Here is a 15,042-nt window from a genome sequence, read left to right on the forward strand (position 1 = left end):
ACTCTGATAGTATTATAGAATTGGATAGATGAAGAGGAAATGAATATGTTTCCATACTGTAAATAAGGAAGTGGAATAAATACAATATTGAATCATCGGAGAATATCAGTAACGAATGAAACATTTCGGAGCTTATCAACGGCGTATGAAATGTTTCGGAGCATATCAATGATAAATGGAACATTTTGGAACATATCAATGGCATAAGGAATATTTCAAAGCATATCAATGGCGTAGGAACATTTCAGAGGCATAGGGAGCATTTCGGAACATATCAATAGCATAGGAAATATTTCAGAACATATCAACAGCATATGAACCATTTCAGAGCATATCAAAGAACGAATACGAAACAGAAGCTGGAACATCGTATTTAAAGTTGCATTCATATCTTTCTTATCCAAAGCGCATACATAAATACATAACCAAAGCTCTGGATATCATATCAAACATACAGAAAGTATAGTGGGACCACAGACAGAATGTGATTCATCCATTTCTGAATGACCACCAGACATAAGTCTCCCACGTCTGGGAGCTCCATCCACCCACGTCTAAGTGAAGTCAAAGGGGGCCGGCAAAGCATCGCAGGCTCTATGCATAACTCTCTTTACCATTTCTGGCAAAGGTTCACAGTATCCCATAAACACCAAAGTACAAAAGGACAGTATGAACAATAAATAGCACATATCGGAAGCACATGCGGAACAACAAAACATACATGTGCCTTTACGAGTTAATATGATGCAAGCATAATCTTTCACAAATGTATACAGATTTGAAAGGAAATGAAAGCAAGAGCATTCAAGGATTCCAAGCAATCACATATAACTCAATTCAAATAAGAAGGTTAGATAGAATTCAATGTCCAAAGGAATGAAACTGGAATAGGCACATATCGAAAGCAAATGCAGAACAATGGGATATACATGTGCCTATATGAGTTAATACGATATAGCATAAATGTTACACAATTGTTTTCAAGAATGCAAATAATTTTAAGGACAAGAGCATACAAGAATTCAAAACAGTAATATAATGGTCAATTGGACAAGAAAGCTAAATGAAATCAATTTTCAAAGGAATGAAACCAGAATATGTGAAATCGATCAAAGCTCGATTTCTAGCAGAATTCGAGAGGCATATTGAACAAATGATTCAAACTATCAATCGTGCTCTAATATACTCAAGAAAGCTATTGTGAAAGATATTTCAATCATATTTCAAATAAAATAATTTTTGTATGAATCGAAGTTTTCAACAAAGAGTTATAATAGATTTAGTAACCCAAGATCAAAGAACAAATCTCAATTTTATAGAATTCACAAGGTCAGTTTAAACAGAAAACTGGGTAGGCATTTGGACTCTAAAACTTTCAATCTAGGTATCAAATAAAAGATCTACATGTCTAGCTTAAATGAAATAAGTTTGGAATAAATCAAAGTTTCCAACAGGGACTTATAGGCAGTTCAGTATCAAAAGGTCAGAAATTACGATCCCTATTTTGCAGAATTCATAGGCTTAATTTGAAACAGAAGTTTGGAAAGGCAAACTTACTCCAAATTTTTAAAATAAGCTAATAAAAGAATGATTTATGAGTCTATATTCAGATCAAATAAGTTTTATCCAAATCAGAGGTTAGTGCATAAAGTTATAACCATAACAAGGTAGAAACGTCAGAATCTCGGAAGTTTCATAGATTCAAATTGTTATGTCTAAACAGGAGATATATCAAATGCAAAGCTAGAACAATTCAAAGTTCCTCATATTCAAAGCAAAATAGAGATAAAATTGTAGTAAGGAAAGGTTAGGACACTTGCAATAGGAAAGATTAGAAAGTGTGCAATCGGAAGGATCGGAACACTTGAAATAGAAAATATAAGAAAGCTTGCAATAGGAAGGAGGAATGGGAATAAGAAACAAGAGATGTAGATGAATGGAAGTTTAACTTCTATGGAAGCACTTCTCATGATTTAATTAAATTATTTTATTCATTTCCTACATGCAGAGGAAGAGGACATTAATTTCAAATAAAATAAAAATAGGTTTACTCTACCCATTTTTACCTTGCAAGATAGATTAACTAATCTAAAAAATATATATATATTGACATGTATTTTTATTAACCGATCAGAATTACATTCTAAGACCAATAATTGTCTCAAAAGATCCAATATACACATCTTATTGGACTAACCATGGGACCCTCGGCTGTGACACCCGAGGCATTCGTCAACCTGACCAAACAAGTGCAAGCCATGGTGGGCATGATAGAGACGCTCGCTCCGCTCATTCCTCATATCGTGTGGCTAGCGGCTCCCCCAATTGACTCGACCCGATAGAGGACGAGTGGGTAGTAAGTCGGGATGGGGGAAGCCCGAGAGCAAGCGACGGACCCGAGAGGTTCACCCGAGCAGAGCATACCCGCACCCTTCTAAGTCACACTACCCCACTTCGAGCCTGACACTGTATCGTTTGACTTGGTGGACAACTCGCTCAGGGCCCCGTTGTCCCGGGTCAACCAACGCCTAGACGAGTTCTAGCGCGAGTTCCAAAAATCACCGAGCGAGTCTAGCGAAAGCGGCTCAGGCAGGTCCCATTTCACACAGGAAGTACAGGACAAGTCGGTACCCCTCAACTTCAGGCTGTCAGTATAGGAGACATATGACAGCGGTTTCGATCCCGCGAAGCATGTCTCCACATTTCGGGCTCATATGGCCCTCTATGGCACATCCGATGCATTGATGTGCCGGGCATTTTCGACCACCCTGAGGGGACCGGTACGAGCGTGGTTCAGCCGACTGTGCCAATCTTCAGTCTTGTCTTTTGACCAGCTCACCAGAGAGTTCGAGTAGAACTTCCTCACCAACGTGCGACCTAGGCCTTCCATGGCCACCCTGCGAACATCCTCTTAATATAGTATCGTTCTAGTCAAGTGTTTTTGTTATTGGGATAGGTGAACTCTTATGGATCCACCCCCTGAAGGAACCAAATATGATAATTTTTCATCATTCGGCTCGAGCAAGAATGAAATGAATAATTTTTTAGGGTTGCAACTATTTATTGCAACTAATTTAGTTCTTATAGGTAAATGCTCGATATCCAAGTCGGCTTATAAATTTGATCATAATCAAGTGTTTTTTAGATTGCCTCATATTTTTTTATTAGTGTTTATCCCCCTAATATCTTAATTTTTTTATGTACAAAATATTTCCTTGTTACTAATAAAGTCCACCTATGTTCTTCCTTAGATCTCTTATTTCACTCTGATAGTGTTATAGATTTGGATCGATAAAGAGGAAATGAATATGTTTCCATACTGTAAATAAGGAAGTTGAATAAATAGAATATTGAATCATCCCACCTCACTTATTTTATTCTATAGGATCTAACGAAGCCTGTTCATGCATAACATGATTCAGATATGATCATAGAAAAAGTTCTCCTCAAATAAATTGATCTGTCCTCTACAACATAGGGTGCTTACGTGATATTTGAAAGTGAAGATAGATTTGGTTATGAATTCAAATGTTAGGGATAAAATCAATCGTTTTAGTGACAATCATAAGTCATCCTCTCTTTGAAAAATTCATTTCAACTATTGGTATCAAATAAAGAATATAACACTTCCAAGTTGAAGAAAAGTATTCAAATAAATAACGTCTTATTTTTTCAATAATCCATATTTATAGCAATGAAATATTATTGGATATCGTTCCTCCCAAGCATGATATATGATCAATTACATCTGCCTTTGTTCAAGGCAAACATTTTAATCTGCCAAGCTTCAGGACATCATAGGTTATGCCATTAAACCATGAGTTGTAGAAAGCATCTCAACTCATGGTTTGGCTCTCTGATAAGCACACTCCTCTAGCCCAACACCATTCACAGGTAGATCATCTTCAGGGAAGGGGCAATGCGTTATACGATCTGGATATTCCGGAATCTGCGCACAAGGAGTGGGCGTCACGTGACTCGATACGCCCTCCACGTCGGTGCAGTTCCAAATCGGCTTCTTCGACTTCACCACCTCCGCCGTCACATTGTAGATGCATATTCCGGTGAAGGGCGCGCCGGGAATCCCCTCCAGCTTCGCGGCCATGGTCACGTTCTCGGCCACCACGTTGCTGTAACTGATATTCTGCACCACCGGAATGGCTTTCGGATCAAATTTGTCGTCCGGGTGCTGCCCGTAGGTGCCCGTCATCCAGAAGACCCACTTCATTGTGTGCAGATTCATTCTTCTCACGAATATGTCCTTCACGTAAGCTCCCCTTCCGATGGTCGTCTTGATCCTGACGCCGGATTCGGAGTGGATGGCCGTGATGTCTTCGGCCCGGACATCTTGGATTCCTCCCGACATCTCGCTTCCCAGGGCGATGACAGCGCTCGTGGGGGAGATGCAGGTGAGCCGTCTGATCACTATGTGTTTGCTTGACATGTTGAATGCAATCCCGTACTCATCCCAACCGCTTTTAATGGCGATGCAGTCATCGCCTGAGACTATGTAGCAGTCCTCAATGCGGACATTGGAGGATGAGTCTGCGAAGAAGAGAGAAACCACCAAAAAGAATCAATCGAAACAGCAACATAGAATCTACAACCCAAGTAAATGTAGGTACGATATCCACCTGGATCGATCCCATCAGTGTTGGGAGAGTTGACCGGTGCAAGAATTGTGATGCCTGAGACGATTACGTGGCTGCACAGTGCATTCATTCACGTTAACATCAGATTGTAACAATAGAATGGAAAGCAAAAGAAGCCTTCAAGTGTTCTGAAAGTAGATTATTAATATAAACCTGCTGTACACTGGATGGACATTCCACGATGGAGAGTTAACCAATGTAATGTTGGAAATCAGCACTTGTTTGCAGTACATCAATTCAATGAGGTATCCACGAGTGTAATTGAGTTCTTTGTTACGGAACATTTTCCACCAGGTTTCACCTTGTCCATCGATAGTTCCATTATTCCCTAAAAATAACAATAAAACTTGTTAGCATCAGGACGTGGTATGTTGCAATCAAATTATATTCTGTTCCCCATCTATGATGCAAACAAGTTAGATGATGATATATATGTGTCTTCTTGTCAATCAAAGCACGCCAAAACATCATAAACTGAATTAAATGTTATAGTTTTTGACTAAAAATAATTTTTTTAATCTAAATTTTAGGGGATCATGGAATGACAACACGACGCAGGCTTTATGAATTTAGAAGTAATGTGATAGAAGTACTGGAAATATGCAACGTATATACTACCTGTTATGACCACATCGGTTAGGTTATATCCCATGATGAGATTACTATATCTACCCCCAGCCGCATCTCTTCCTCTACCGTAGGAGGGCAAAGGGTCAATGATCGGCCACTCGTTGATATCCTGCATAAGCATATCACCAATTGTCTTAGTTGATGCAGATTGAACAAAAGAACATAGTATTAAAGCTTCTATTAGCTACCAAGAAACAAAAAAAAAAAGAGTATCCATGCAATTCATAAGCAATGCTGTCCAAGTTGCAGTGTGAGAAGCCATAAAATGGGATTGCAGAATAGAAATTTATGTTATATAAGCTGCAGTTGAAATCTAACTTGTTCTCCCTAAGTTTGTAGCATTAATAGAGTTTTGCTGTCTTCAGGAAACCCAATTAGCTACACAGATCTACATGGTTTAGTCAAAAAGAAAACACTGAGAGATTGGATGACAGTACTCTTTCCTACAAAATATCAAAGAGAGAGTTTGTGTTTTGAGAGTCTAAATAGCAGTTTTGTGTTAGAAAGTCATCCGCCTAACTTTTAGACTGATGGTGGAGCCTAAAATTCATGTAAGGATAAGGTCCACACTGCATTCCATTCTTATGCTGGTTTCCTCGCATCCTTTCCTACCTTAAAGTTCTTACACGGAAAGAATGTCATTCTCAATTAAAACTTATTAATTTTGGAGCGTAATCTTCAAGATCTTGAAATTTGAAAGGAAATTTTTTATGTGGATTCTAATCCAAGATTATTGATGTTCAGATATGACATACAAGAGAAATAATAATAATAATAATAATAATAATAATAATAATAATAATAATAATAATAATAAAACAAAACAAATATTACTGTTTTCTTATTTTGAGAGATCAAAGTAGAGATACTAAATAGTCAAAAATCTACCATACAAATTGTAAATATTTCAGAAATTAATATTATCAAGACAAATTTAGATTTGTAGTGGCTTAGTTCACTTCTTTTCCCTCATCAGTCCAAAGCGGTGACTATGCACATCGGATTAGACTTGTGAATTCTCCTTGGAGATGAGATGAAGGAAACGTTAGAATAGTATACACTCGCTATGTAACGTTCTGGTGGGGCTCACCAGTGACGAATCTATTCTTCATCCTCATCGTTCATCTGGCGAGGGCTGTCAGATGAACGGACTCTATGGGAAGGGCTACTAGCCATAATCACCACCGAGGATGAAAGCAACGCGGATGATAGAGGCGATGGTAATGGCAAACATGCCGTGAACGATTATGAACATGCACTCTACATCGAAATAGATGGAGGAGAAGGTGGGGGAACGGGGCAGAGGAGGGAGGCGGACCTGAGTGGCGAGGATGACGGCGTCGTGGTCGAGGAAGAGGGTGAAGTGGTCGGTGAGGTTGAAGGGCCCGGTGAGCCACCGACCGGCTGGCACTACCAGCATCGCGCCGCCGTCGTACGCCACCTTACTGAGGTTGGCCATGGCCGCCGCAAAGGCCGCCGTGTTGGAGGTCACCCCGTCGCCCACCCCGCCGAAGTCCGTCAGGCTGGCCACGTGGGCCCGGCATCCTCCTGCCCCCGCCGCCGCGTAGTGGAAGGCTTCTAGCTCCGTCACACCACCTGCCCGCCGGTGGTGGCGATGGCCCTCAGCGATCCCTATATACGCCGCTATTACCACCGTCAACAGCACTAAAATCATCAACACCTGCACGTAACCAAGAAAAGTTGGGGTTTGAAGGATTAAAGCTTTGAGATAGGATTACTGGGAAAAAGAAAAGAAAAGGAGAAGAGGTGTTACACGGAATATTGGCTGCGAGTGCTCCATTGTCAGAGAGATGTGTCGGAAACAGAATGCTTCCATGGCTCGGCTCTTGTTCTATATATAGAGAGAGATGGAGAGAGAGAGAGAGAGAGAGAGAGAGAGAGAGAGAGAGAGAGAGAGAGAGGAAGGCTAATTATAAATTATGTTATGTAATTAGTTAATTTCAGTATGTTGATTCGAGCTAATTATAGATTATTTATACTGCAAACTAGAGTATGCATAACTTTAGATAGTTATATTATCCTTGGTTGAAAATAACATGTTTGTTGAGACAGTCTGGTCTGGTCTCTCCTTTAAAATGTGATTTGTCCTACTCCAATGATATATTTTAGTTGACATATTATTGAGCAACACATAAGTCTTTTGTTACCACAATAATAAAATCGTAAAGTCTTAACCATTTGTACTTGACAAAAGCTATCATGAATTAATCTGTCTCTCTGCCCTAAGAAACTTAAATGAATTGATTATCATCATATTAAGATTAATTTGTTTCAAGTTGGCCCTTATAGGCTTGTACAATGGTTGCTACGTTCTTACTCATGACACCAGACCTATTTGTTATCATTATAATATTTTCAGCCCTATTTGTTATCATTATAATGTTTTGGCTTAACCCTTTGGCATTTTTTTTTTTTTGAAATTATTGTTATTCTAACAATACGTTGAACCATATCATGGGAATTTCTTTTTTAATTGGTTCTTACATTATCTGATATAGTAGCCTTGTAACTAGTATCACATCCAACTAGGGTAAATTGCAAGATTATACCTTTATAATACTTATTTTGTTTTATTGAACATCCGAATCTAAGTCGTCGTATGAAAAAAAATATATAAAAAGTGAAAAAAGAGAATCTAGTTCTCTTTTTAGATTGATATATAGTCGGTTTTAGATTCGAAGATGGTGTTCCTATAGATTTCATAAAGTTCTTTCCAAATGACATCGAAAGATATGCATTGTAGATCCGATATATTATTATTTAATTTTAATTCTGAATTAAATTTTTTTTTCATATTACATATAGTATATTACATATTTTATGTTTACAATTGATATCAGAACCTAAGTTCATGAGATTAAATACCTTAGATATTTTATTTTCTAATTTATGATGCATAAATTATTCATGTATATTATCAATTTAAATTCTTATCTAAATGTGAAAAAAAAAAATTCATTGGTGCTCACATCATCTGATACAGAAGCCTTGTATAATATAGCGTCTTTCCATAACTCGCAGGTCTTACATCAGATTGCACCCTTTTAACACTTTCATTTTTTGTTGGACTTCTATAATGTTTTATGTAGGATATATTTTAATGGCGAGACTGCCTTGTATGTTGATCCTTTTACTTAGCTTGTGATTAGATTGGATCTCTCAAGTTCTTGCTCCATGATAGGCATTTTTTCTTCTTTCTTTGTGGCAATATCACTTTCGTTGAGAAGTTATGACAAGGTTCATTTTTATGTTTTAGTTTAAATTTATTTTTCTTTCTTACCTGGCTTTCTTGACTAACATTATTTGCCCCACTTCTTATATCATGACATTATAGTTTTTACCATTAAGGCATGAACTATAATGTGATGATCTAATGATTAGTGGCAATTGCTAGTCATATTACGAGCCATTCGTAAAAGTGGTATATAATTAAGTTTTGTACGTGATATAACAAATGATTTCATGAGAAATAAATGATTCAATGATATGATTAAATAATAGTATTAGTATAGTATGATTTGAGAGGAATTAGCAGGATCCACTATAACACTACAGTAGAGGTATGTTGAATCAAGAGTAGACATAAATATTTTTATAATAGTCTTTTCATTCTATCCTCGCTTACCAAAGGTCAAGCCAATACCATAGCTATTGCAATGCAAAGGGCTTTACTTGAGAATTAGAAGGAACATGTATCCCATGTGCAAACTCTGAAAAAGTATTGCATGAATATTCTACGATAATAAGTATTGAAAAATCGATACATAAAATTTTACTAAATTTGAAAGAAATTGTATTGAGAAGTAATATATATAGAGTTAGAGATGCATCCATTTGCATAAAGGGCCCTAAATACATAACTGCTCGATATCATCTCACCACCTTATGTAGATATAGTTGACACAACACAACATATAACTAACCTATTGATTTATATATTAATTGATTTATATATTAGATTATACATTAGGGGAGATTGTGAATAACTCTCAAGATAGAAGTTATCTTAAAGATGATATATCTATGCATATTCGAAATGTGAATCATAGTATTCATTCTTATGGGAATGGGAATAAAAAACAAGAGATGTAAATGAATGGAAGTTGAACTTCTATGGAAGTACTTATCGTGATTTAATTGATTTATTTTATTCATTTCCTACATGCAGAGGAAGAGGACATTAATTTCAAATAAAATAAAAATAGGTTTACTCTACCTATTTTTACCTTCCAAGATAGATTAACTAATCTAAAAAAAATTATATTGACATGTATTTTTATTGACCAATCAGAATTACATTCTAAGACCAATAACTGTCTCAAAAGATCCAATATACACATATTATTGGACCATTTAAATAAGAGTCAAGAAGATCCTATGAGAATTGAATATGTTCACATAGAAGATGTAAAAGAGATTTTGGACACTCTACAAAAGCATTTCACAATTGGTTTACCTAAGAATAAATTTTCATTTTAAATCCATTACAATTATTTCATCTTCTTTTTCTAATAAAAATAGAAAGAAAAATTTGTAAAGAAAGAAGAAATTTTATTTTTAATCTTTTTGGCACAATATGTATTTTCATGAAATAATCATAATCAAATTAATGTATCTAAGAATAGTAACTTTGAAGTCACTATTCTTAGATACTTATATCCAGGTATTTCACAGTTGAATTAAGTTAAAAAATACTTAAAGTTAGCGATTTATCAATAGATAATGTTGCCCCAATACCTAACCAAAGAGCTGCTAATCAAAAAGACTGTTGTAGCTATTGGATGATGAAATAGATTTTAAAATTTATTAATATTCTTAAAAAAAGTGCTGTCAATAATCTCATTGGTATTGAAACCATTAAAAAAAACACCTAATAACTTATTGGGCATTGTATGGAGTATTTATAATACGGGAACGAAGTGGGTAATATTTTCAAAGCCTACATTACTAATGATGGTTCTAGAATTATCAAGCCTACATTACATGCAATAGTACCTAGAATTACTATTGAAAAAAATATAAAATATCATTGGGCCATGCGAGTTCTCCATAATAATTATGCCCTATCTCTTTAGCCATTTTAGCTCTTAATATAGTATTATTTGATACGGTGTATTTTGGGCCCAAGATACATCACAGCTGAAGCCACATGTCAAGTCAGAATCGTACCAAGAGGCTGTTCCACATGTCCCATCCCGAGAGCTCGGTCATAGGTGTCGTCCCATCCCTCGAGAGTCAGCGGCCACACCGAACCGACCTGCTATTAACCCTCGTACAATAGTATAAAGCCCGTGGCCAGCATCCGGCCAGAGGGGAGAGGAGGGAAGAAAAATAAAAAACAATCCACCCACTACTGACTTGCTCATCGAAGGGGCCAAAGTCGGGGATCACCCGACGAGGGCCATTTCTACCAGCGAATGACCACTCGCGAGCCGCGAGCGTCTCAACCTAAGGGTCGCCATCCAATGTGCAAGGACGAGCCGTCAATCAGTCGGAGCCCGACCAACGCCAACAAGCATCCCTTCCCGAGGGCATGACCACCTCGTCATCCAGCTCACTCGACAGAAGGCTCCCGACATTGACCCGTGGAACAAACCGTGCTAACTCATTAGCCATGATATACTTGTTCACTAACATTTTGGCGCTAGAAGGAGTGCCATGTCGCAGAAGCATGTCGTAAAAGCTCTCCTCGAAGGAGAACCACCGACCGGTCTCCACTCCGTCGAGCCCGAAAATCAGTCCCTCCCCACCCTCGGAGATGGGGGGATCCCGGCCTCGACGCTAGATCGCTATTGGCACCTTTTCAATGACCCGGGGTTGTCACCCCTTGAACTAACCATGGGACCCTCGGTTGTGACACCTGAGGCATTCCTCAACCTGACCAAACAAGTGCAAGCCATGGTGGGCATGATGCAGACGCTCGCTCCGTTCATTCGTCAGATCGTGTGGCTAGCGGCTCCCCCAACTAACCCGACCCAATAGAGGCCGAGTGGGTAGCAAGTCAGGATGGGGGAAGCCTGAGACCAAGCGACGGACCCGAGAGGTCCGCCCGAGCAGAGCATACCCGCACCCTGCTAAGTCACACTACCCCACTTCGAGCCTGACACCGTATCGTTTAACTTGGCGGATGACTCACTTAGGGCCCAACTGTCCCGAGTCAACCAATGCTTGGATGAGTTCTAGCACGAATTCCAAAAATCCCCGAGCGAGTCTAGCGAAGGCGGCTCAGGCAGGTCCCCTTTCACATAGGAAGTATAGGATAAGTCGGTACCCCTCAATTTTAGGCTGTCGGCATTGGAGACATATGACGACGGCTCCGATGCCGCGGAGCATATCTCCGCATTTCGAGCTCAGATGGCCCTCTATGGCACCTCCGATGCATTGATGTGCCGGCCATTTCCGACCACCCTGAGGGGACCGGTACGAGCATGGTTCAACCGACTGTGCCAATCTTCGGTCTCATCCTTTGACCAGCTCACTAGGGAGTTCGAGCAGAACTTCCTCACCAGCGTGCGACCTAGGCATTCCATGGCCACCCTGTGAACTTCCTCTTAATATAGTATCATTCTAGTCAATGAGAACTTTACACTATTACATGCCTTAATAATATGTTGAAAATTATGTGTTTTGGATACAAAAATTTTCATGATCATGAGCATGTTTTATCTTCATGATTGTGTTTGAAAATCTATAGCAAAACCATGTCCAAATGCATGAAAGTGTTAAATATTATTTTTCTTGATCCTAACAATTGAAAATCCAAAAATATCATTGATTTTTGACATATGGAATCAACTAGCAAATGCATCTCTCATAGACTTATCTTGTGAAAAATATATTTCGAGAAATGGATTTGATGATTCCTACTTATATCTTTAGAGAAATAGTTTTACGTGCAAGGATTTGATTCACACACATATCTTGATCCCTGTAAAAATGAAGTGTGCTTTAATATCCTATCAATTTTAACTTCATTCAAGTAAGCTCACTAGTGATTTTCCTCCTTCATGCAAAAAAGATAATAACAAATAAAGAGGAAGAAGTAATGAAAGCTATCTCCATGTCATGTTTTCCTTAAGGTATTTGTATAATTGATATCCTATCACTTATTGTTGAAAAATGACATAAACCTAGTTATGGCATGAATCATTACCGCACTTACGTTTAAAACTTGCTTATATCGTTCTCCTTTTTGTTGATGACAAAGGGGGAGAAAAATATGAATTGATACTATGAGTACTATATTTGAATGAGAAATAGATGAAATGCTATGATTGCTAAATACTTGAAATGTTTGAATCATGTTAAGATATCAATAACTTGCATCGTAATTTTACTTGCTGATATCTTGCCATGTGATGAAATGCTATGATTTGTTGCTAAAATGATGCATGCAATACTTATTCTTTTTATTATGATGTATGTGATGTATTGCATATGATGTAAATGATTATTAAAATTGCCTTAATTTGAATTCAAGGTTTATCTCAATTATGGAATTTTGAAATAAGAATGATTACTCACCTTTGTCATGATTTAGAAATTGACATAAAGGGTCTTCCCTTCTTTTTGACAATGACAAAGGGGGAGATAGCTGGCTTACACAATTTAAGAAGAAAGCAAAAATTGCACTTATCAAAAGAGAAGAAATTGCTATCTTGAACATCACCGAGAATTGCTAGATTGAAATCTTAAGAAATGCAAAAATGTGCTATCTTGCCTATCTCAAGATGCAAAACATGCTAACCTGCACTTTGCAATGGAAGCAAAATTGCTAGCTCAAACTTTGCAAAGGAAGCAAGAAATTGCTCTTCTCCAAAGAGAAGCAAAGATTGCTAACTTGCATATTTCTAGAAGCAAAAGTGCTATCTTACCTATCACAAAGAAAAGCAAATATGCCAACTTGCATATCTTTGAATTTGTAATCTTGTATGTTGTAAAACTTGCCTATCTAAAACTTGATAGCTTGAATGTTCTAAGCATGATGTAACACTTGCTAAATTTTCTAGCTTCAAAACTGCATGATGATAAAACTTGATATTCTGTTTTTCATACAATGAGTTAAACTTATATTCCAAATACAAGAATAGTTGGACTTCTCCTTTTTGTTGATGATAAAGGGGGAGAAGTATGATGTTATGCATAAGTCTATGCTTAAGTTCATGATGACGTGTTGCAAGTATTCATGATGAACATTGCAATGACTTGAATTCAGTTTGAATTCAAGGTTCTATCAATATGGCATATTGATAGGGGGAGTTTGTTTAAACTCCGGGAGTTAAGGATAACTCCGTCATCAAGTAGTTGTCATCATCAAAAATGGGGAGATTATTGAATCTCGTATTTTGATTATGAAACCATTTGATATTTATTTATGTTTTAATCTGCGTTTTGAGTGACGCAGGATGCTCCGATCAAGATGAGACAATTAAAGCAGGAAAAATAATGTTGTGCTGGAGGAACATGTCAGAAGATTGGACATCGGGCCGGTGGATCGATCGACGTATCGACAGAAGGCTTCGGGTCGTGGACTCGGGCATCGGGCCAAGAAGAGCGGGCATTGTGCCAAGGATATCAGAGTTGCGGAGTCAACTGGCCGATTGGGCAATAGGCCGCAGGAGAGGACGATGCGCAGAAGAATCGGACGAAGCGTCAAGGGACCAATGACATGTCGGACAAATTGGTTAATTACTTAGGATTAATTGTCTCGATCGAAGTTTTGTTTTACATGTGCAGGATTAACTATGATGAAAGTAAGACATGCAGTAGGAGTTGCGTCGGAGTCAAGACTATGATCACATTGGGAGTTCGAGAATTTGATGGAAGTTCGGACGGTCGTCGGAGGTTCTGCGGGAACAAATCCGAGAAGTCCAGGAGTGTCACATCCTGAATTTTTTATTATTATTATTTTTATTTCTACACAGGCCAAATAGATAAACATCACTTTATTCATCATCTATAACCATTTATTACAATTCATTTATTCATCAAATTATAAATAGAAAAGTAAACATAGCGATGTTAACTTCAAGAGTCATCCAAGTGGCTCTACCTAGCGGTAGAGGAAGGTCTGCTCTCCATTGGAATCTGATTTAGTACTAGAGAGAGGCTGCTCTAAAAATAAAAAACAAAGAAAATTCAGCAACGCTGAGTAGGAACCCCAAAAGTCAAATCAAGATGAATACATGTTCAAAATTCAATCAATCATCCTATTGGCGTATATCAAATACCCGAAGGAGCACTCCCCCAACAGCGGATGGAGAGGCTTTATGCTACGGGATGAGTTTTTGTTCTCCCAACAGCGGATGGAGGCAAACTCATATCACACTCCCAACAGCGGATGGAGTGGTGTCCCACACCCGCCAATGTGGGGACACGTTCCTCCCAACAGCGGATGGAGGAACCGTCCAGCCGCCACGTTTGACGGCCCGCTAATCCCCAAAGGGAATCGCCCTACCTGCCCTTGGCAGGGAAATAACATAATCTCACACTAATCATGTCCATATAGGGATGAAATAACATATTTAAACATTTCTTTCAAATATCATCAATACCAAATAATACAAATTAGCCCTCAATTGACTTGAACTCTAGTTCAATTGATCAAATTGAACTCAATTTACTATGACCTAACTGAACCGATCTCTAATCCTTATTTAATTGGTCTGGAACCACCCTAGACTAGTATAATTTGGATTAGATTAGGTTCAATTTAGGTTAAACTAACTTGAATAAGTCA

At 38.1% G+C, this 15,042-nt stretch overlaps 1 protein-coding gene across 1 annotated transcript; it reads right to left on the reverse strand.

The window, feature by feature from the left end:
* Positions 1-2,434: 2,434 nt before the first annotated feature.
* LOC135630734 (probable polygalacturonase) lies at positions 2,435-6,840 on the reverse strand. Its single transcript, XM_065137897.1, has 6 exons — positions 6,601-6,840; positions 5,271-5,391; positions 4,806-4,980; positions 4,635-4,705; positions 3,866-4,545; positions 2,435-2,539 (listed from the first exon to the last, which is right to left on the reverse strand). Exons 1-6 carry the CDS (start codon positions 6,739-6,741, stop codon positions 2,435-2,437), a joined length of 1,293 nt encoding a protein of 430 aa, XP_064993969.1. The 5' UTR covers positions 6,742-6,840.
* Between the last annotated feature and the right edge of the window lie 8,202 nt (positions 6,841-15,042).

This window comes from Musa acuminata, chromosome BXJ3-2 (genome assembly GCF_036884655.1).
Source record: "Musa acuminata AAA Group cultivar baxijiao chromosome BXJ3-2, Cavendish_Baxijiao_AAA, whole genome shotgun sequence".
NCBI classification, from domain to species: Eukaryota; Viridiplantae; Streptophyta; class Magnoliopsida; order Zingiberales; family Musaceae; genus Musa; species Musa acuminata.

Coding starts and splice junctions, on each gene's coding strand:
- LOC135630734 (XM_065137897.1), bottom strand. CDS start 6,741: ATGGCCAACCTCAGTAAGGTGGCGTACGACGGCGGCGCGATGCTGGTA. Junction 4,706..4,805: donor GTCCATCCAGTGTACAGCAG/GTTTATATTAAT, acceptor TGCACTGTGCAG/CCACGTAATCGTCTCAGGCA. Junction 4,546..4,634: donor CACTGATGGGATCGATCCAG/GTGGATATCGTA, acceptor TCTTCTTCGCAG/ACTCATCCTCCAATGTCCGC.